Source organism: Trachemys scripta, chromosome 10 (genome assembly GCF_013100865.1).
Source record: "Trachemys scripta elegans isolate TJP31775 chromosome 10, CAS_Tse_1.0, whole genome shotgun sequence".
Classification (NCBI taxonomy): domain Eukaryota; kingdom Metazoa; phylum Chordata; order Testudines; family Emydidae; genus Trachemys; species Trachemys scripta.
This window is the reverse complement of record NC_048307.1, coordinates 51182887-51205516: the sequence shown is the minus strand read 5'-3', so window position 1 is coordinate 51205516 and position 22630 is coordinate 51182887. Positions and strand designations below refer to the sequence as shown.

At 44.0% G+C, this 22630-nt stretch overlaps 1 protein-coding gene across 7 annotated transcripts in view; it reads right to left on the bottom strand.

Annotated features, from left to right (window-relative positions):
* The window catches only part of ACSBG1 (acyl-CoA synthetase bubblegum family member 1), a 79074-nt gene that overhangs the window by 23265 nt on the left and 33179 nt on the right, over positions 1 to 22630 (bottom strand). For 5 of the 7 annotated variants that reach the window (XM_034783369.1, XM_034783368.1, XM_034783370.1 and 2 more), the window contains 5 exons: positions 13385 to 13602; positions 9893 to 9981; positions 7844 to 7964; positions 4531 to 4611; positions 1277 to 1426 (listed from right to left, as the gene is read on the bottom strand). In XM_034783369.1, coding sequence (XP_034639260.1) covers positions 1277 to 1426; positions 4531 to 4611; positions 7844 to 7964; positions 9893 to 9981; positions 13385 to 13602 — 659 coding nt within the window. Of the gene's footprint in view, positions 1 to 1276; positions 1427 to 4530; positions 4612 to 7843; positions 7965 to 9892; positions 9982 to 13384; positions 13603 to 15882; positions 16007 to 21355; positions 21375 to 22630 lie in introns of those variants that run through there. The other 2 variants (XM_034783371.1, XM_034783372.1) reach the window with 2 other exon arrangements.

Genomic DNA, 22630 nt, shown 5'->3' with positions numbered 1-22630 from the left:
TTACCTACACAAAGTCATTCAGTATCACCAATGGTATTTATCATTAGGATTACTAGCCATGGTGTATAGGTTCAGGGAGACTGCCCTAGATGCAGAAGGCAATACTGGGCAAGTGCTTGTGGAAAAAGAGTACAAAGAGGCTTGACAAGATATTTTCTAGATATGTAGCTGCATTATCTGCTTAGCATCCAAAAATCCCTCAACACACAATTATGTTCACACGTCAGATCAGGGTGGGGATGAAGGGGATGAAGGTCTGACCCAGCACAGGTTTAGAATAAGGGCAGAGAGAAATTTCTTTTGACTAAAGAAGGCAGCAGCACAGTTACAGGCAAAGGATGTTTTCCACTGTGTTGATCAGCATAAAAATAGCCTGCTTGTGCACAGTAGCCAGAAATAGTTTGACAGCAAAATAGAAACTATACCAGATTCCTTTGAGGCAGAAGAACACAGGATTTGCCATGTCAGATCAGAGCTTTGGTCCATCATGTCCAGTGTATCCCCCTCCTACTTCCAGATATTGCTCTGCCTACTCCCTACTTTAGGGTGAACTGCTCTCAGTATCAGTTCCTGTGCTCCATCAAGAGCAGAAGTTGCAATTCCAGCCAGCCCTTTTATGGGCTACACAAGTGTTCATGCAAGTTCCTTAACCCTTTCCCACACTGCATAGCCATGTAAGGGCCAACCACATTCTAGCCCTTGGTGCGCAGACTTTTGTGTAAAGTCCTTTTTGCACTTGACTTTTTGCCTCTCTTTGGCACTAGAGAGTTGGCAGTTTGCAGCAACATAGACACAGATTTTGTGAATAAGAGGGCTGTAGAATATACAAAACTTTTGCTATTCTTTACTAAATTAGGAGGAACTAAAACAAATGTAATTTGGAAAGGTAATAATGTGACAGATAAAGGGCCAAGTTTAATAAAACCTTGCAAAAGCTTCTAATATCAGGCTGCTGTGACATTGGCTAGCTAAGGTGTATGATTCTTTTGAAGATGATCTTGAGGGTCATTTGAAGATATTTGTGGTAATAGCATTTTATCACACAATCAACTGCATAAACCAAAAAATGTCATTTATAAATTCAGCTATGAGAAGAGCTTGTAGTTTTTCAGAAATATATAGTTTGGATATAGTTTCTTTTGCTATTCCGTCCTTAAAACAGAATGCCACCATTGTTGGTAGACTCCACCATGATCCCATTTCTTTCTAAAGCACAGAAATAAACACCCTCCTGCTTTAAGAATCTTTATCATAAAGCTGTGTCTAGAGTACATACATTGTCATGACTCAGCATGGCTCCTTTTGGCTTCCCGGTTGTTCCAGAAGTGTACACTAGCACACAACTTTGATTTGGCTTTTGAGAGCTAATAATGTCATTGAGTGTAGCATCTGGTATCTCATTTCCCAACTCCATAAATTCTTCCATCTACAAAATGAAATGGGGAAAAAACGATCGAAGGAATCAGCTAATAGCAAGTGTGGAAATTGCAACATTTTAAGAGTCTGGAAAAAGAACAGAAAAATTAAGATTGGCCTGGCTCTTCTGACCTTTCTTAGGCAAAACTCCCATTCAGGTAAATTGGAATTTCGCCTGTCTGAGGGGTCTAAGCCCAATATAGGACCACAGTTTTGATCTGTATGTCACACAGTCCCTTCTCTATTAGTTATCCCAAAAGTTTGTGAATCAGCAGCACTAACATACAGCTATTAGAAGTGGAGTGTGCAAAGGCAATGAAGTTTTATTAATTATTTTGGTGACTACTTAGGGAATAACATTCCTATTCACTTTTCTAGTCACGTGGGCTGAAAATGCAATTCAGACCTCATGTTAGAAATGGTTTTGATTCATAATTAAAGTAAATTGTATCACAGCTTATAATTAAAACACCAACTAAACTGCTCAATTTTGTTGGGTTTCCAATAGATTATTTCTTGTCTATTCTATATGCAAAGCACTTTGAGATTCTAGAATGAAAGGCTCTATGTAAAAGCCAAATATTCTTATTATTTAAATGTGTGAACAATGGCCTTAGTTCTCCACTACCTAGGGAAGATGCAGATGCAGGAAGCTGGCTGAAGCTCTCTGAATCAGGGCTGTCCAGTCCCTGAACAAGGGAGAGCATGAGGGGTTCTAGTCTAACTTATGCCGCAAGCATATGGTCCCTTTGTGCAACCCAAAATTGCCTTAGCAGAATGGAGAATCTGGGCCAATATGTTCTATTGATTACTATCAGATATGTCTAGGTAGAATGCATTTATATGGGTCTGAATGTAACATTAAGATCCCATTATTTCAATGTTAATAGGTGATGGAGTGGGGTAATCACAGCATGTGGGAAAGAGAACCAAAAAGGGTTGTTTTCCCATTGAGACTGGATTATTCATATAATGTTTACACAGCTGTACATGAGCAGTGACTGAGGGCAGCACCCCAGTTCTATACCTGGCAAGGAATCTCCCCACTACTGTCTTAGGGGCAAATCTTGGACACTGCACCAAGCCTGTAATCAGCAACTGGGCTTTAGGGTGGCGGTGGCAAGGGAGAGTTTACATAGTTGAGAAGAATGGATCCTTCCCCTCAGGATGCACTCTGGGATCACTACCTCAGCATTTAACCTGCAGTATTCTTCATGGCAGAGAAACTGCCCCTCCATGGGAGAGTCTGTCTTGGGATTCCTTTTTAATCACTGACACACCACTCGTGCCCCATCCCTCCTCCAACCCTCCACCTGTAAAAGCATGCAGGAGCCCACCACAGAGCACACTTTCATGCATATAGAGGATGTGGACCCCTTCATGGTTTCCTCACATCCTGCTCCTCCCCACTTAGTGGACTGTATCAATTCCACTGGCAACTGGCAATGGTGCAGGGTCAGGATTTATTCCTATATAACTTGACTCTTCATGCTTTGTATTCTTGACCTTCCTCTCTTTCATCCCACAAGGCATTAATCTCTGTACGCCTGTTGCCTAGGCTTTGTTTACTTGAACAGCACCTGCACTAGGATAGTGTTTCCATTCCACAGAGACTGAAGGGTAAAGTCTGCCGTAGCTGCAGCAACTGCTCATTACTGTACAATTATCTCAACTGTCAATATATTACACAAAAACCTTTTCCTATCATCCTGTGTTTTATGTGACTGGGTTTGTATCAAAGCTAATAAACAACTATCTCTACCGTTGGTGATTCGATCTCTGGGTGTCTCTGTATGGAATACAAACATGGCAACTGCCAATTCTTATCATCACAACTGATGTAACAATTATCCTCTCACTGAAGAAAGGTGGCAGATCTGTCACTAGATCAGTAGCATTTTCAGTTACATTTTGTTCTCCACTATTAGAAAATATAAACTTCATGTCATTTATCTCTTTCAAAGTTCTCAGACACTTGGAACTCAGTGTGAGTTAATCTCTACTGTTTACTGTTATTTAATAACTAATGTATATGATTAAATAAGCTCTTCTTTACACTGCAAATTAATTTTTCTTATTATTGCACTGCATTTTGTGCCTATATATCTATGTGCCTTTGTATAGTTAAGTGTTTTATACTATGAAAATCAATACAGAGAGAAGGAATAATGTTGGCATAAATATGTTAAACATTTTCTCCTCACTTCTGTTACTAGTAAAATACTTTCCGTTTTGACATCTGAAGCTTTAGGAGATTTGTCTACTAGTCACTCTCTACTAAATGCTGTGTATTCTTTTTGCAATTCATTCAGCACGGGCAATGAAACTAAGCAGGGGATTTCCATTGTTAATTCACAGTCAGTTCCAAGCACAATGCGGATTTCAATGTTCACATTAGAAAATTGTCTTCAGTGACATTTAAAAAATAAATAATGAAAATTCTTCTACACATATTAGGTATTGTAAAACCCTATTTTTAAACCTACATTTTGGGCCTATAGCTGACAGTGAGTCTGATCCTTAATCTTGTCCCTAATCTTGCTGTCTAAGTACTGCATGGGCTAAGGAAGACCCTGAATACACTAGAACAAGTGTTTTATTCTTTGCATATGTAATAGTTGCTTGTATTCAACAGTTGCTTGTGGATAGAAATATTTGCTACAAATACAAAGATTAGCAGAATAGGAGGTTCCATAGGACAACAAAATATTGACAATGGATTGTCAAGGCACAAGCATTTTCTAGTTCCCAGATCCAGCATAACTGACCACAATTCAGTAGAGCGGGGCAGACAATGTATTAACAAAACAACAACAATAAAAGATCTGCAAGTATAGTCTCACCAGAAGTCTGGTAAATATTATGTTAATCCGATCTAGTAACTGAAACAATAACACATGACCAAGCCAGTCAACCAATGCAGCTCTAATTTTGAATATCTACTATCAAACAAGCTGCAGAGTCAATGAAATTAATAAAAAATGACACTGAAGTATTTTGAAGAGCAAACACATATGAAAACATTGTGATCCTCTGGCAGACATTCCACAGACAGAAAAGAATGTGAACTACATCAGATGAATGAATTGTTACACTGCTCTAAAATTCACATACCGTATATAAATTGGGATGTCTCTCTGGCAAAGAGTCATTGTATAGCACAACTGCTTTCAAGCACGGTAGACGACTCCAGATCTGTTGGGGTTTTAAAAAACAGCAGCATATAATTTATTATTCACTTGTTTCTAATTTAATTAAAAGTGTCTATCAAAAGATTCCAAAAATTGAATTAGACTGATATCCACAAAACCCTCAAACCCACCACAAATAATACTCCTCCCTAAAGCTACTCAGACCCAGTCCATCCCAGTGCCCCTGGGGAAACACTCAGCCTTGCAGCATGCTCTGGAGGAGACTATACTCATGCTATGTCGGGCCAAGGTGCTCCAGCTAAGGTCCCTCCTGAGTTGAGGACCTTAATTTAAAATGACCTGCCACCAGCCTCTTTGCATTTCAACCAGTGAGAGTGATGCTTTTAGGGTGGGATGTGAGCGGATTACATGTGCTGTGGTTATCACCTAGATAACAGAGGTGGTCTCTAAAGTAGCCAAGCCTTGGTTAAGTTTTTTATAATGTTCTGCCTCATTTTAAACATTTTATATATAAACATATATAATTTTAAAAAATAACAGCAATTTGGCAATTTCAAAGAAATAGAAAAAATTGAAAGAGTGCTATTGTATCTGAATACTTAGCTGGTGTGTTTAGCCTGTAAAAATGTTCGGTTCACCACTAGATGCCAGTGCTGCTGCTTTCACTTCCCATGCTGTAGTTTTGCCTATCCTTGCCAGAAGCATTTAATTGCATCATGGTGCATTGCCAGCCAAAGCTGCACCTACATTATTGACCTGAACCATGGATAGCTGAACTGGTGAAATTGTACCTGTGTGAATAGCAATGGTTAGTGTGTGATGGGTTGGATCACAAAAACCCCCTTGGGGCTGCCAACTGATGTGCCAAGACTACTTCATTCCTTTCTCAAGAAGCTGACCAAATACTTTACTAAGGCTACTTAGAAATCAAGCAAGTACACAGCCAATATTCATAACTTCAAACACAAAAATGACACATACATACAAATAGGATGAATAGATTCAGTAGATCATAACCTTTGCATTGATATGTTACATAGCTTATGTAGCATAAAACATATTCCAGTTATGTCATCTATACAGTCATAAGCATATTTCCATAAAGCCTTATGGGGTGCAACATCACACCTTCCTCCTGAACTTACTGCCAGAGACTTGGACACTGTCCATGGTGGAGGCAGTACATGTAAAATCCCTGTTTGTCTTTGGTCACACTCCCTTTCAGTACCTTTAAACCATATGATGTCATACTCATCAGAAGTATGTTTGACAAGACCCAGGGATATGTTATCTCTGGCCAAGGGGAGTATCTTGGAGTATCCAGAAAAGGGGCGAACTCCATCAGAGGCAGAGCAATCAACACACGTTTCATTTTCAGCAAGGGGACTTCAGGGACTTCTCCTCCATTCCCAAGAGCCTCCTCAAGCATATCACCGAAAGAAACACCTGACCTAATGTTGTTCACTTGGGCTCAATCCAAAGCCCACTGAAGTCAGTGGAAAGATCACGTTGTCTTCCTGGGTCACTGGATCAGGCCCCATATGGAGAAGCAGCATGGTCCCATTTGTAGCCTCCAATGAGTTTTGCCAAAATTGTGACACGTTCATTTTAAATAAAGAGCTTCCCAATCTGTCCATGTGTTTATATCATGTTAGTCACCATGATATTGGACTGCAGTTCGTACCTGCCTCAATAGTTACCATTACAAGCAGGAAGAGATGATGTTCTGGAGAGGGAAGATTCAATCTCTAAACACCAATATCTTGAATAATTGGCTGGATGTCTGTTATAAAATGGATGAACTTAAAAGTTTCCTCCAGTATGATAGTCTCTTCTTTAACCAATATTTCATTTGCTCATTGGAGACCAATTGGGTTTCCCACAGAGTTCAATGGAAACTGAAGCTGGCTCAGTCTAAATGGAGTAAATTCACTGGGATTGAATGAAAGCCCTGGTCTGTTTAATTGCTCTGCAGTGTGCAGGTTGTAATTCCAGTTACAGTGAGGTAAATCTCCAATGATAGTGAAGTTGTGTTGGGAAATAGTAACTTCTCTGTAAGAACAACAAGGAGTCTGGTGGCACCTTAAAGACTAACAGATTTATTTGGGCATAAACTTTCGTGGGTAAAAACCTCACTTCTTCAGATGCATAGAGTGAAAGTTACAGATGCAGGCATTACATACTGACACATGGAGAGCAGGGAGTTACTTCGCAAGTGTAGAACCAGTGTTGACAGGGCCAATTCAATCAGGGTGGATGTAGTCCACTCCCAATAATAGATGAGGAGGTGTCAATTCCAGGAGAGGAAAAGCTGCTTCTGTAATGAGCCAGCCACTCCCAGTCCCTATTCAAGTCCAGATTAATGGTGTTAAATTTGCAAATGAATTTTAGTTCTGCTGTTTCTCTTTGAAGTCTGTTTCTGAAGTTTTTTGTTCAATGATAGTGACTTTTAAAAGTCACTCTCCTGGAATTGACACCTCCTCATCTATTATTGGGAGTGGACTACATCCACCCTGATTGAATTGGCCCTGTCAACACTGGTTCTCCACTTGCGAAGTAACTCCCTTCTCTCCATGTGTCAGTATATAATGCCTGCATCTGTAACTTTCACTCGATGCATCTGAAGAAGTGAGGTTTTTACCCACAAAAGCTTATGCCCAAATAAATCTGTTAGTCTTTAAGGTGCCACCAGACTCCTTGTTGTTTTTGTAGATACAGACTAACACAGCTACCCCCTGATACTATCTCCGTAAGAAGTGACCACTGTGATTCCTGAAATCCAGATCCAAATAACATGAAATGTGTCAGCCCATAAAAGGTCACCCTGTTAATCAGAACTCAGCATTATTACACTAGTTAATCCTATAATAAAACTGTTATTGCAATGAATTTTTGCCATTCTAATCACTTGCATTGAAGCAGACTGTGATATCCCACTAAGAATTAAGATATGATGCTCATCATCAGAAAATGGCTTGTCAGATAACACTGTAATAAACTGGCTAGTGCACTATCTACTGGATAGAATGAGAACTGGTCAGTTGTGTGTCACAGGCATTGTATTTTTTTAATAGCTATGGAGATTATCCTTTAGCTCAAATATCTCAAGTGGCAGAGGCCTGTGATTTCAGGACAAAAAAATATTAGTTCTGTCCCTAGTTTTGTGAGACGTTCCAAATGACCATTATACAGCTAAAATATTTGATATTTGGCCTTTCACAGCATCATGAGCAGTGGAATTACACCTCAGAAGTTACAGAAGCAACCCTCCACACCTGCATTATCTTGTCCAATTGTTTTTGATTTTCTACCACAATGATATTGGCTTTGCAGTCATAAGCAATGTAGTGGCAGGCCTCGGGAGAGTTGGTTGTATAGATGCCTGTGACAATTCCCCTGTTTAAAAAAAAAAAAAAAAAAAAAAAGTGAACTTGATGGAGAAGTAGGAAAACACAGAGCACGATACACTTTTCCCTTCATACTACAGTTCAGAGGTGCCAACTTCCCCAGTTCTCAGAAGTGTTTGACCCCCTTCCAACCCCAGGCCCTGCCCCCACTCCACCCTTCCCCAAAACTCTCACCTCCGCCCCACTTCTTCCCACCCCCACTCCACCCCTGCTCCTCCCCCTCCCCCAGCACCTCCTGCACACCACTGAACAGGTGGTACTGGCGGGTGGGATGTGCTGGAGGAGGAGGAAGAGGAGCTGATCAGTGGGACCCACCAGGGGACAGGAGGGCTGGGGGGAGAGGGGAAGGAACTGATACACCAGGCTGCCAGTGCGTGCTGAGCACCCACTATTTTTTTTCTATGGGTGCTTCAGTCCCAGAGCACCACCAGAGTCGGCACCTTTGCTACAGTTGTTCAAAAGGGGAGAAGAATTTGAGATTGGATGAAACCCAGTGGAGTGCATAGGGGGGTGGGTACACACAGTGTGCAGCATAGATGTGGCTGTCAGGCTTGCCCCAGGTATCTGCACAGCTAACAGTAACAGACACAAGAAAAGAGTTCAAAAGGGTGTCATAAGGAGGAGGGAGAGAACTTGTTCACCTTAGCCTCTAAGGATAGAACCAGAAACAATGGGTTTAAACTGCAGCAAGGGAGGTCTAGGTTGGACATTAGGAAAAAGTTCCTAACTGTCAGGGTGGTTAAACACTGGAACAAATTGCCTAGGGAGGTTGTGGAATCTCCGTCTCTGGAGATATTTAAGAGTAGGTTAGATAAATGTCTATCAGGGATGGTCTAGACAGTATTTGGTCCTGCCATGCGGGCAGGGGATGGACTCGATGACCTCTCGAGGTCCCTTCCAGTCCTAGAATCTATGAATCTAAGCACTTAGTCTGAAAAACAGCACCATTATGTGGTGGTGTGACTATCTGAAGCACCAAAGGCCTTGTCTACGCTAGGGAAATTCATAATAGATGCAATAATAGTGGAGGCTGTAGTATATGACTCAGTACTTTTACCCTACATGTTGCCTAGAATAGGCTTAGACCATGCAGTGGAAAAATGCCTAAGTCCTCTTTACAGGACATCCTCCACTATTTCTGCCACTGACGGAGCTGCACTGATGGTGAATTATCAGTTTGAATTTTGCTGGTGTAGGTGCACCCTCACAGAGACCAAATCGAGAAACTGATTATTGGAATTAGACAGACACTGAAACAGACAGAATTCGACTGGTTAGTGCTTTGCTTGTCACTTCATCAATGTCATATTCTGCACTGGAATCAGGCCAGGAATCAGTTCATGGGCAGGCTCAGCTACACTGACAGGAAATTGGTGGGCTTTGGTCCATATCGCTCAAGGAACAGAGATAAGAGACAATACAGTATATTGTGTGTTTAATGCAGTTGGGGCTTTAGCAAAGAGGCTCATTTTGTGAGGTTTTGGATTGCTTTACTTTAGATACAGGGAAAGTAACAGGTCCCCACCATGTGACTGAACATACTTATGAGATGGTAATATTTGCAAATGAAACAATACTACCGGTCATAGTTTACTGGGTCTGATAAAGTGGGCATTCACCCACAAAAGTTTATGCTCCAATACTTCTGTTAGTCTTAAAGGTGCCACAGGACCCTCTGTTGCTTTTTACAGATTCAGACTAACATGGCTACCCCTCTGATACTTGACAATAGCTCTAATATGTTTAGTGGGCAGTGACTAAAAGAGAAAAGAGGTAGTTTATTTGGAGTGCATGAGGAGCATGAAATGTGGTTTCTCTTCTCCCCCTTTCTACGGGAGGGAATGTTCAGACTCTACAGAACCAAATGCTACACTGGAAAACATTCATTACTAGGCCTAGCACCAATCCAAAACTTACCCAGCAAAAATAGCCCCAACAGCTGAAACGAACCATTCTGGAGAGTTAAATCCAAGTATTGCTACGCTGTGGAATCGTTCAAGACCAAGCTTAAAACAAAAGAGCAAACACTGAGGTATGTAATGCAGGCATATTAGAGAGAAAGATATAGTGAACACACACAAAAATAGATTTGGAGTTCTTTATTATTTATGCATTTAAAAAATGGACCCATCCATAGCTCTAGGCATTTGTGCAAAATGTATTAATAGACCATATACACAATACAAATGGAACAACTGTCTGCAATTAACACTCCCTAAGTTCATGCAAACATAAGACTCTCCCACCCCTCACACCCAAATTCCCAGCCCAGCCCAGTCCCTCAAAGAAGGTCTGAAAAACAGAAGGGCTTTGCAACATGAACTGAAGTTCAACAAATATTAGACTTATCCCATACTCAGAATCTTTACTAAATCCTTTTCATCTTGCCAGATTAGTTTTGTTTAGTTATACTTGGGGCCAGATTGTGGACTTAGTACATAGCCCCGAATGAGGAGTGTTGCATAACTGTATTAGGGTGACCAAATCATCCAAGTCAAATATCAGGACGCGGGGGGGAGAAGGGGGGGGAACGTGGCAGGGGGGGGGCAGGGCAAAAAAGACCCCCCCCGCCCCCCTTCCTCCACAAGCACTGGAGGCAGGCCCAGGAGACGCAGGGGAAGTGCGGGGCCAGGGTGAGTGTGAGTCTGGCCTGGCGCCGAGTGCAGGCAGTCGGGCGGTAGGGAGAGTAGGGGGGCAGCCCGCGGGGCCAGGCGGCGGCTGTTCTCCCCCCCCGGGCAGCGGGACTCGGGAACAGCCGCTGCTGCAGCTCCCACTCTCGCGGGGGGAGGAAGCGGCCGATGGCCAAGCTCGGCGGCTGCGGCTCTGGAGCCCCGGCCTGCTGCGGGGACCCAGCAGCGTGCACGTTGCGCCCAGCCCCTGGCCAGTCGCGTCTGGGGTGCTGCCCAGCTGGTGCAATCCCGCTGCGACCCCAGAGTGGGCCCCCCTACTCTCCCTAACGCCCGACTGAGTCCTGCCTGCACTTGGGGCCAGGCCGGACTCTCACTCACCCTGGCCCCGCGCTTTCCCTGCGTCTCCTGGGCCTCCCTTCACAAGTGCCGGAGGGAGGAGGAATGGTGAGCCTGGGGAAGAGGCGGGGATTCGGGGAGGGAGCCAATGGGGGAAGGAGGGGGCGGAGTCGGGGCGTGGGGGGAGGGCGCGAGCACTTCCGGGCTCCGGAGCATTTGCTTGTTTGTCTGGTGTCCCGACCTAACATTGGTCGGGATGCGGGACAAACAAGGAAATATCGGGACAGTCCCAATAAAATCGGGACGTCTGGTCACCCTAAGCTGTATGGCCCTGGGTCAGCTCTATGAAGGATTATACATCAAGTTCCCTGGAGAACAGGGAGAAATATGCATGCTGCTCTATCCCTTAAGGATGTTCTCCCTGCATGCCCAGCCCACTCTGTGGGCTTGTGCAAGGTGGGCCATGAATCAGCCCTCTCTATGACCCTCTATGTAATTTGCAGCCCCCAGGAGCTAGTCCCCATTCTCAGGAGCACCGTAGTGTAGCTAGGTGGAGGGAACAGGGGGAGCGATCAGAAAAAAAAGGCGCCACCTGCTGCAGTGCTTGTACTCACCCGGGTCTTCGGAGGCACCTCAGTGGCGGGACCTTCACTTGCTCCGCGGGGCTTCAGCAGCATTTCGGCAGCGGGTCCTTCAGTGCCGCCGAAGACACCCGGAGCTAGTGAAGGGCCCGCCGCTGAAGACCCGGAGCGCTGCCCTGGCAGTAAAAGTGCTGCCGGGTGAGTAAAAGCTCCGCAGCGGGTGGCACCTTTTTAACTCACTCACAAAAAAAGGCACCGCCTGCTGCGGCGCTTTTACTCACCTGGCGGTGCTTTTACTGACGGGGCAGCACTCCGAGTCTTCGGCGGCGGGCCCTTTACTAGCTCCAGCTGTCTTCGGCGGCACTGAAGGACCCGCCGCCAAAATGCCGCTGAAGCCCCGCAGAGCAAGTGAAGGTCCCACCGCCGAAGACCGCGCCACACCAGGTGGCGCATTTTTTTGTGAGTGAGTTAAAAAGACACCACTTTTGGGGAATGTGCTCAAGGGGAGCAGCCACTCCCCCTGTGGCCATGAGGGAACAGAGAACAATCTAGGTGTTCATGTAGCGCTGCTCTGTTACTGTCTATAGTGACAGATGCCACCGGTGCCAACTTTTGTTGGCATTATTTTCTTTTGAACTCTTTCTGAAAAATATGCACTAGTTTCTAAAACATAATGAAAACTAACTTACCTGACATTTTAGCATCCAAAGATAATCTAAAGGCCATGCTAACAATCTGCATCACAGGCTCTAAAAAAGACAGTCACCCAAGACTCCTGTGTTGCACCTCTGTGACTACCACCCTTGTCTCCCTGATTGCAACTACTTTCACAAGCAGAGTCTCACCTATTGACTTTGCCACTGTTTCTGCCAACACCTTTGCAAACACAGGCATCAGTGCCATCTGCTACCATTGAAAATATTAGTATCTTGATATACAACTAAAACAGTATAATAAATATAACTATAACAATATAGTGTATTAAATAGAAATATTTACTAATCTGCCTCTCATTGCCTTGGTCAATCATAAAAAAGAAAATTGCTAGGCAATTCAGAAATTTAAGAGACACAACTTGTTGGGGTCATCAAATACACTGCACTTAAAAGGAAGGTAAATCCCATGAAGCATTCCAGGATGACACTGATCCTCTACTATGGATTGAGAGGGTCTCATTAATATTTGAATGGTACAGTTACGAGAGATTTACCATATATACTCATTCATAAGCCGAATATTTTTGGTAAAAAAGTGATGCATCAAAGAGCGGGGGTCGGCTTATAAACGGGTCTATAGATGATTTTAAACTCTATGAAATCATTGAATTGAATATCTAATACATTGTCATTTTGTTTACCTGGATCGTTCACAGGCACGGAGGCCCCCAGCTCCCTGTGGCCACAGTTCACTGTTCCCAGTCAATGGGACCTGCGGGAAGTGGCGCCACTTCCCGCAGCTCCCATTGGCTGGAAACGGCAAACCGCCACTGGGAGCTGAGGGCCTCCGTGCCTTTGAACGCTCCAGGTAAACAAAATGTCCAGGCTCGCTAGCGGCTTACCCTAATGGGCCAGGAGCCAAAGTTTGCCAGCCCCTGAACTATAGGGTCGGCTTATGAAAGGGTCATACAGTTTTTGCTATTTTTACCTATCCATCTTGGGGGGTCGACTTATAAATGAATGGGCTAATGAACGAGTATATATGGTATTTCAATAAAGGCTGTGATGCAGATTCTAGAAGTCACATGTGATTGCTACTCTTCATAAGGACTGAAAACCCACAGGAACACTTTCATGCTATAATCTGTAATAAAAAAACCTGTATAACAAGTATGAGTTTGGATTGTTGTTTTTTAAAACACTTACCTTCAAAAAGCTTTTGGCTGCTTTCCAGGAAAGATTGTAATACTCTGCAAATGTGATTTTTTCCCATTTTCCATTCTTTTTGCTGGCCATAGCATTGAGAGGCCCATATTTATCCACAGTCTCTTTGAACATCTGATGAACTGTTATTGGAGTTTGTGAACATGATTGATCTATTCTGAGCTTGACCACACTATCAGCAAATGTAGTCCATAAAGGCTCTGAAAGGCAAGTTATTATCAAGATAGTAGATAAGTGAAAAAAATAGTATGTGATCATGTAATTAAAGACTACTATTATAATGCAGATGCACGAAGGATCAAATTAAGGTTGCATGGGCAACCTTAATTCTGGCATTTCTAAACTTCTGCATGCTTGACTTTGCAACCTTAAAGTTCTTTTAACATAGGGTATTTTTTTAAATGTATAATTTCCTAATTTTTTAGAAAACTTAAAAATTGGAATAAAAAGTCATAATGTAGAACCATATTCACCCTCCACATGATTCATCAGCAGAGTTGCGATCTTTAAAGCCAAAGCATAGTCCATTACGACATACGCTAATGGAGTAACTGGTAGCAGTAGATGGCTGTACGTGGACATGAAACTAGAAGGAGATGGACACACACTTTGGATTTACCTACACAGGGTTCAGTGAAAGCTTTTTGACAAGAGTCAGGTAACTCACAGAATGTAAGTCACACCTATAGTGTGCACACAGAACACCTGTTCCATTTTCAACTCACATGGTATGAATACATAGCAGTGGTTTGCTGAGAACTGAGGGCATAGTGTCCTCGGTGAGTATCACATGGTCCTTTATTTCGCAGCTGACCAACATGCATCCTAGAATTGTTTTCGCTGTGATTTGTGCGAAGCCAGGTGATTTCTTTTTTTTTTTTTAAATCCCATGTTTCCACTGTCTTCCCCCCATACATCCTTTCTGGGCAGTTTCACACCATTTTTGAATTGCTATCTTCTAGCATGGACCCAACAATGCTCTGTACTGTTATGGTGACAAGCACATATGCAGAGGCTGGTTGGGCTGTATTACAGCAGTCAAAGCCAGACAAATTCAGCAGCGGACTTTGCCCAAGACACCACTGAGTAGATTATGTGGGAGCAGGAGACTATTCTATGGCAGCTGCAGCAGCTTCTCCAGCTGCAGAAGAACACCCTGAGGCGATGGCAGCAGGATGAAGAAGAAGAGGACAATGCCAAGTTGTTGGAACTAGAAATACTGGTTCCTGGATCCGCCACGTGGCATTCAGCACTGTTTCAGGGCCTGGGAAACCAGCATGGATTGGTGGGAGAGGATCGTTTTGCAGACCTGGGACAACCAGCTGTAGCGAGAGAACTTCAGGGTAGGAAGGACTACCTTTTTTGTGATCTGTGCAGAAGTGACCCAGAGCTGCAGCTACAAGTACTATAGTACCAACATGCAGTGTTCTATACCCATAGAGAAGCAGGTCACCATTGCCATCTGGAAACTGGCCACCCCAGAATGCTACCGGTCTGTAGCCAGCCAGTTTAGCATGGGGAGATCAACTGCTGGGGCCATTCTCATGCAGGTCCTATGCCACTGATAAGGTGCTGTCCAGCCAGGACAAAGCTGGGTAGTGCTCCAGAGATTATTGATGGCTTTGGATGCATGGGTTCCCAAACTCTTCTGGGGCAACTGACAGAACCTATGTGCCTATCATTTGATACAAACACTCCAGCATGCCCCCTCCTGTCAGGATGCAGAATTTATTATCAAGAAAGGGGTATTTAACCATGGTGCCTCAAGACCTGGTTGACCACCGCAGTAGGTTTACAGACGTAAGTGCAGGCTGGTCTAGAAGGGTCCACAATGCTAGGATCTTTCAGAAGTCAGTTCTATTTAAATTAATGGGAAAAGGACTGAGGACTACTGTGGACATTAATGGTGTAGACATAGGCCCAGTTATTCCTGGGAGACCTGACTTATCCTCTGATGCCCATTATGGTCCTTTGGATGATAATTTAAGTGAACTAGAACATACTGTCGTCAATGAAATATAGTCTGTGGACACTCATACCTCGATGCCTCTGTCATGCTGTCTGGAGTAGCTCACAGCTGTGAGTGCCTACCTCAGTGCAGAGTGTCAGAAAACAGGGCAGACGCCCCAAATTGGTGATGTATTCTATAATTAGATTTTACCAAGCCAACAAAAACTGTAAACTCCTGGATCACTATACCAGTCTTACCACGGAGTCACAGACAGTCCTCTTAGACGCCCCAGTCTATCTTTCCACTGAGACAGATGGGACTTAGTGATAAATGGTCACTTACACCAAAGATCACATCACATTTAGTCCCAAGAGACCAGTCACTTACCCCAGATCAACTGGTACTCTAGATCTTACACCAAAGATAACACAGATAGCCAATCCCGTAAAAAACTATCTAAAGGTTCATTAACTAGGAAAAAGAAATAAGAAAGCTATTTGCAGGTTACAGCAAACAAACATATACTCACAAATGAGTTATCTAAATCCTAAGAGTGCCAGAGTTTTAGTGATCTGTCAATTCAAAGTCTCTTTCAGGGTGGACCCAAGAGGCAGCCCCAGGGGATCTCTGTTTTCAGTTTGGTGTCTCTAGCCCTGTCAGAGTTCAAACAGCCAAAAAGATGGAAAATTTTCATGTGACTTTGTTTTATTTCTTTCATTCAGCTTCTAAGACACAGGGCACATAGCACTTCCTGGTGCAATAGGGCCATTAACCAATCTTTTTTATTGCAATGTTCCTTGATGGCCCAACTGATTTTGATAATCCTTTTGGAAAGGCAGGGAACAAGTCCCATGCCTGGGTTCACAAGTTCAGAGCAAACATTCTCAAAGTCATAAAGCAAAACATACATGTTTTCTTATAGCATGGAATACTGACATTATATGTGAGATTAATACATGCAGCAACTTACAATCATTTCATAGAGTCTAAATACTAAATATATTCTTATAAGAGTAATACCTATTTTGAGCAAAATTAACATACAGGTGAACTGATCTGGTTTCCAGCTATGAATTTGTTAGGTCTTAGCTAATGACTGCAGTCTGGCTGGCAGGTGGCCTGCCAGCATCACAGCCTCTTCAACAGGAGCTATTTCATGTCAGTTGGAATTGGAGTCAACTCTAAGAGGAAGTATCTGATACTCATTTTGTTTTTTATATACTATCAAACAAGATTCAGAGAATGGAAATCAGTCTGCTCTCTTCTTAATACTAGCTTACAACTGGCACAGGCCAGTAAACAGTAGGTTGCTATTTGGCATGAATTATTATAAATCCTAACACTCAGCTAGCAATTTTTGTTATAAATACTTCAAAATAAGTGTAAACAGGCTATAACTTCAGTTCCATGATTCTTTAGTTCTGATATAAATAACTTTCAGCAATAAAAGTAAGGGGACACCAAATAGGTATGCAGCACAGCTAGCTTGGGAACTAAAATGAGCAATGTCTCTTTAAATAAGGTACAACTGAGATATATGGATTGAGGAGCCATAACGGTAGCATAAAACTGACTTTGCTCCTTGGTTCCATGCTGAGCCCAACTTAATCAAACCAGAGGATCCAGCCTAGCTGTAGAGAATGATAAAACTTACAGATAAAGGTAAAAGTAGAGAATAAAGAAAGACTGCACAGGAAATTAAGTTAATGAGACTTTTCAAGTTCACAAGAAGTGAAAGGTCACTGAAGGAGGCCGTGAGGCCTGAAAGAGAAGTCAGCAATCACTGATTGAAAAGTGTTAAACATTGCTAAAAAGTTAGTCATTTGCCATAGTGTTAATTTAATATACTGTTTCTTCTTCTTCTTCTTCCTCCAACAACAGTGTATCACTTCTGACACCAGTGTCACCTCCTGCTTGGCAGGAGCAGATACACCAATATCCAGTTCCCAGGAAGCTACTCTGTCTCAGGAATTGGCTCCAAACAGAGAGTAAAGCAGAATGAAAACTGTCTGTTATCTGCCACAGTTTCTCTCAAAGGACCACTACATAACAAAACAGCACAACAATACAGCATTTCTTGATTAGAAATTTGCTCTCATTCTAAGAAAAAAATCTTGTAAGACTATGTGTAACAGTACCAGCTGGTAACCCCTGCCATAATATTTAACTAGCATATCCCACATTAATCATAAGGCAGCACCACACAACTGTGTCATTTAAATTTATATAAGAACATAAGAACAGCTATACAGAGTCAGATCAATGGTCCATCTAACCCAGTATCCTGTCTTACGACAGTAGACAGTGCCAGGTGCTTCAGTGGGAATAAATAGAACAGGCAACCATCGAGTGATCCATTCCCTGTCATCCACTCCCAGCTTCTGGCAATCAGAGGCTAGGGACACCCAGAGCATGGAGTTGCATCCCTGACCATCTTGGCTAATAGCTATTGATGGACCTATCCTCCATGACCTTATCCAATTCTTTTTTTAACCCCGTTATTCGTTTGGCCTTCACAACATCCCTGGCAATGAGTTCCACAGGTTGACTGTACATTGTGTGAAGTACTTCCTTCCTTCTCTGTGTTTTAAAGCTGCTGCCTCTTAATTTCATTGGGTGACCCCTGTCTCTTGTGATATGTGTGTAGATATAAACCTTGGTATCAGCGGCCTGGTATGAGGCCTAAGGCCCAGGGCCGGCTTTAGGCCGATTCAGCCGATTCGGCTGAATTGGGCCCCGCGCCAAGAGGGCCCCGCGCTGCAGCTATCAACCAGAGCGCCGGGGGAGGGCGGCTCCGCTCTCCCCGACTGGCCGGAGCGCCGGGAGGAGGGCAGCGAGCCCGGCCGCGGCCCCGCTCTCCCCGGCCGGCCGGAGCGCTGGAGGAGGGCGGCCCCGCTCTTCCCGGCCGGCCGGAGCACCGCGGGGAGGGCGGTGAGCCCGGCCGCGGCTCCGCTCTCCCCAGCGGCCGGAGCGCCAGGGGGAGGGCGGCAAGCCCGGCCCAGGCCCCGCTCTCCCCGACGGCCGGAGTGCCGCCAGGAGGAGGGCGGATAGCCCGGCCGGGGCCGGCTCTCCCTGACCCACCAGAGCGCCGGGAGGAGGGCAGCGAGCCCGGCCGCGGCCCCCGCTCTCCCCGGGTGAGCGCCACCCCCCTCCAGGTGCCGCCCCAAGCACCTGCTTGGAGGGCTGGTGCCTGGAGCCGGCCCTGGCGGTAGGGATTTTTGGCTCCCCAAGACCGCATTATATCAGGGTAGAGGTGTACATCTTTTTTGAGATGGGGTGACCAAAAATCATTGAAGATTTTTAAGAGCAGGTTAGACAAACACCTGTCAGGAATGGTCTAGATCAGGGGTAGGCAACCTATGGCATGTGTGCCAAAGGCGGCATGCGAGCTGATTTTCAGTGGCACTCACACTGCCCGGGTCCTGGCCACCGGTCCGGGGGGCTCTGCATTTTAATTTAATTTTAAATGAAGTTTCTTAAACATTTTTAAAACCTTATTTACTTTACATACAACAATAGTTTAGTTATATATTATAGACTTAGAGAAAGAGACCTTCTAAAAACTTTAAAATGTATTACTGGCATGCACAACCTTAAATTAGAATGAATAAATGAAGACTCAGCACACCACTTCTGAAAGGTTGCCAACCCCTGGTCCAGATAATACTTAGAACATATAAGAACATAAGAATGGCCGTACTGGGTCAGACCAAAGGTCCATCTAGCCCAGTATCCTGTCTACCGACAGTGGCCAATGCCAGGTGCCCCAGAGGGAGTGAACCTAACAGGTAAGGATCAAGTGATCTCTCTCCTGCCATCCATCTACACCCTCTGACAAACAGAGTCTAGGGACACCATTCCTTACTCATCCTGGCTAATAGCCATTAATGGACTTAACCTCCATGAATATTTATCCAGTTCTCTTTTAAACCCTGTTATAGTCCTAGCCTTCACAACCTCCTCAGGTAAGGAGTTCCACAAGTTGACTGTGCGCTGTGTGAAGAAGAACTTCCTTTTGTTTGTTTTAAACCTGCTCCTATTAATTTCATTTGGTGACCCCTAGTTCTTGTATTATGGGAATAAGTAAATAACTTTTCCTTATCTACTTTCTCCGCATCACTTATGATTTTATATACCTCTAGCATATCCCCCCTTAGTCTCCTCTTTTCCAAGCTGAAAAGTCCTAACCTCTTTAATCTCTCCTCATATGGGACCCGTTCCAAACCCCTAATCATTTTAGTTGCCCTTCTCTGAACCTTTTCTAGTGCCAGTATATCTTTTTTGAGATGAGGAGACCACATCTGTATGCAGTATTCAAGATGTGGGCGTACCATCGATTATATAAGGGCAATAATATATTCTCCGTCTTATTCTCTATCCCCTTTTTAATGATTCCTAACATCCTGTTTGCTTTTTTGACTGCCTCTGCACACTGCGTGGACATCTTCAGAGAACTATCCATGATGACTCCAAGATCTTTTCCTGATTTGTTGTAGCTAAATTAGCCCTCATCATATTGTATGTATAGTTGGGGTTATTTTTTCCAATGTGCATTACTTTACATTTATCCACATTAAATTTCATTTGCCATTTTGTTGCCCAATCAGTTTTGTGAGATCTTTTTGAAGTTCTTCACAGTCTGCTTTGGTCTTAACTATCTTGAGCAGTTTAGTATCATCTGCAAACTTTGCCACCTCACTTTTTACCCCTTCTCCAGATCATTTATGAATAATTTGAATAGGATTGGTCCTAGGACTGACCCTTGGGGGACACCACTTGTTACCCCTCTCCATTCTGAGAATTTACCATTAATTCCTACCCCTTGTTCCCTGTCTTTTAACCAGTTCTCAGTCCATGAAAGGACCTTCCCTTTTATCCCATGACAACTTAATTTACGTAAGAGCCTTTGGTGAGGGACCTTGTCAAAGGCTTTCTGCAAATCTAAGTACACTATGTTCACTGGATCCTCCTTGTCCACATGTTTGTTGACCTCTTCAAAGAACTCTAATAGATTAGTAAGACACAATTTCCCTTTATAGAAACCATGTTGACGTTTGCCCAACAATTTATGTTCTTCTATGTGTCTGACAATTTTATTCTTTACTATTGTTTCGACTAATTTGCCCGGTACCGACGTTAGACTTACCGGTCTGTAATTGCCGGGGTCATCTCTAGAGCCCTTTTTAAATATTGGCATTACATTAGCTATTTTCCAGTCGTTGGGTACAGAAGCCAATCTAAAGGACAGGTTACAAACCCTAGTTAATAGTTCTGCAATTTCACATTTGAGTTCTTTCAGAACTCTTGGGTGAATGCCATCTGGTCCCGGTGACTTGTTAATGTTAAGTTTATCAATTAATTCCAAAACCTCCGCTAGTGACACTTCAATCTGTGACAGTTCCTCAGATCCGTCACCTACAAAAGCCGGTTCAGGTTTGGGAATCTCCCTAACATCTTCAGCCGTGAAGACTGAAGCAAAGAATTCGTTTAGTTTCTCCATGTAACCCTTCTGCCCATCTAAGTTGGCAGCAACAAGGGCCGGGTTCTGTATCTAGGAGTTCAGTTTCAATAACGCAATGCAAAACCGGCTCAAGCCCCCACCCAGTGACCTGGGACAATTACATACCATCCCCTGGGTGCCTCTAAGAGGCAATACTTCCCCTCTCGCAAGCACGGAGTCTGAGTGTAGCAGAAAATGTTTAATAACATGAGGTAAACGACATCAGCATTAAATTGGAAAAACACCACAAACAGGATTCATAACACAAACCATGAGCAAAAAAACCCACCCCAGCAAATTGGGCTGTGTCCTTCCCCTTTGGTTCTTGAATCCAGCAACCCAAAAATCACCCAGAGTCCCCAAAGTCCAACACCCCCAAAGTCTGTTGAGTCCAGCAACCGCCCAAAGTCCCAAAAGTCCCACAACCCCCAAAGTCTCTGTCCCTGGTCAGTGCAGCCCCAGAGTAAAAGGGGGGCATGCAGGGTGTTAAGGGGCACCTTACGTGATCCAAGGCTGGCCGTCTCTCCGTGGGGTTCCGCCGCAGCCTTCACCACGAGCCAGTCCACTTCCTGCCGTCCCACAAACCGCTCCTCTCTACAAGCTGCTCCGCTCCGCTCACCGACTTGTGAGCCGCTCCAGCCATCCCCACAAACAGCTCCGCTCACCATTCCTTGGGCCGCTCCAACCATCCTCGTAAGGCTCTGCGCCGCTCGCTGCTCCTCCAGTCATCCCCACAAATTGCTCCGCCAGCTGCTTAGCAATATAGCTTCAGGCTCCCCCACTAGCTAACACAGCACTTTATAACTTTAACTCTTTTGTGATTTCAGCTCAGAGTAGGGGAGCCCCAGTGCTGGTGCACCATTGGCCCAAAGTGAATTCAGCTCAGCAGCCTGTAACTAGACTCCTAATGGAATCAAAGTTAGCTCTGACATTCAACAGTGGAGAGAGGAGGTGGTACAATTGGTGTTTCAGGCCCTCAGAGGGAGGGAGGGAAGGAGGCCATACCATCAGGTACAAATACCTGTCCCCATCCTCTTTCAATTCCCTGAGTTTTGTAACCCATGCCCCTTGTCAAGCAAGTGCTATTTAGGTAATGGTGAAGGACTCACTCAGTCCTTCTGTCATACAACAGTTCCACTGGCCTTGATTCACAGAATCAGAGTAATAAAACTTTATTCTTCCTGCCCCAATAACAGAGAAACTGCGGATCCCACACCAGCCAAAGTAACCACTTTCAGTTGCTGTTGTTTCATGCCAGACGGGTGGGTGTGCCTATGCAAACAAGATTAGCCCCTGGAGTTCTTTTCCACACTCACCATAATTCACCACCAGATGTCAGGGTAGAGCTCATCCTGACTCTGCTTACATCCACAATGACTTTATCGTCTTTAAGCGCTCCTTTTGTATCTCGATCATCAAGGGGCCCCACTGGTTGTTTAGCAGGCTTCCTGCTTCTGATGTACTTCAAAAACATTTTGTTATTACCTTTTGAGTTTTTGGCTAGCCGTTCTTCAAACTCCTCTTTGGCTTTTCTTATTACATTTTTACACTTAATTTGGCAGTGTTTATGCTCCTTTCTATTTACCTCACTAGAATTTGACTTCCACTTTTTAAAGGAAGTCTTTTTATCTCTCACTGCTTCTTTTACATGGTTGTTAAGCCACGGTGGCTCTTTTTTAGTTCTTTTACTGTGTTTCTTAATTTGGGGTATACATTTAAGTTGGGCCTCTATTATGGTGTCTTTAAAAAGCACCCATGCAGCTTGCAGGGATTTCGC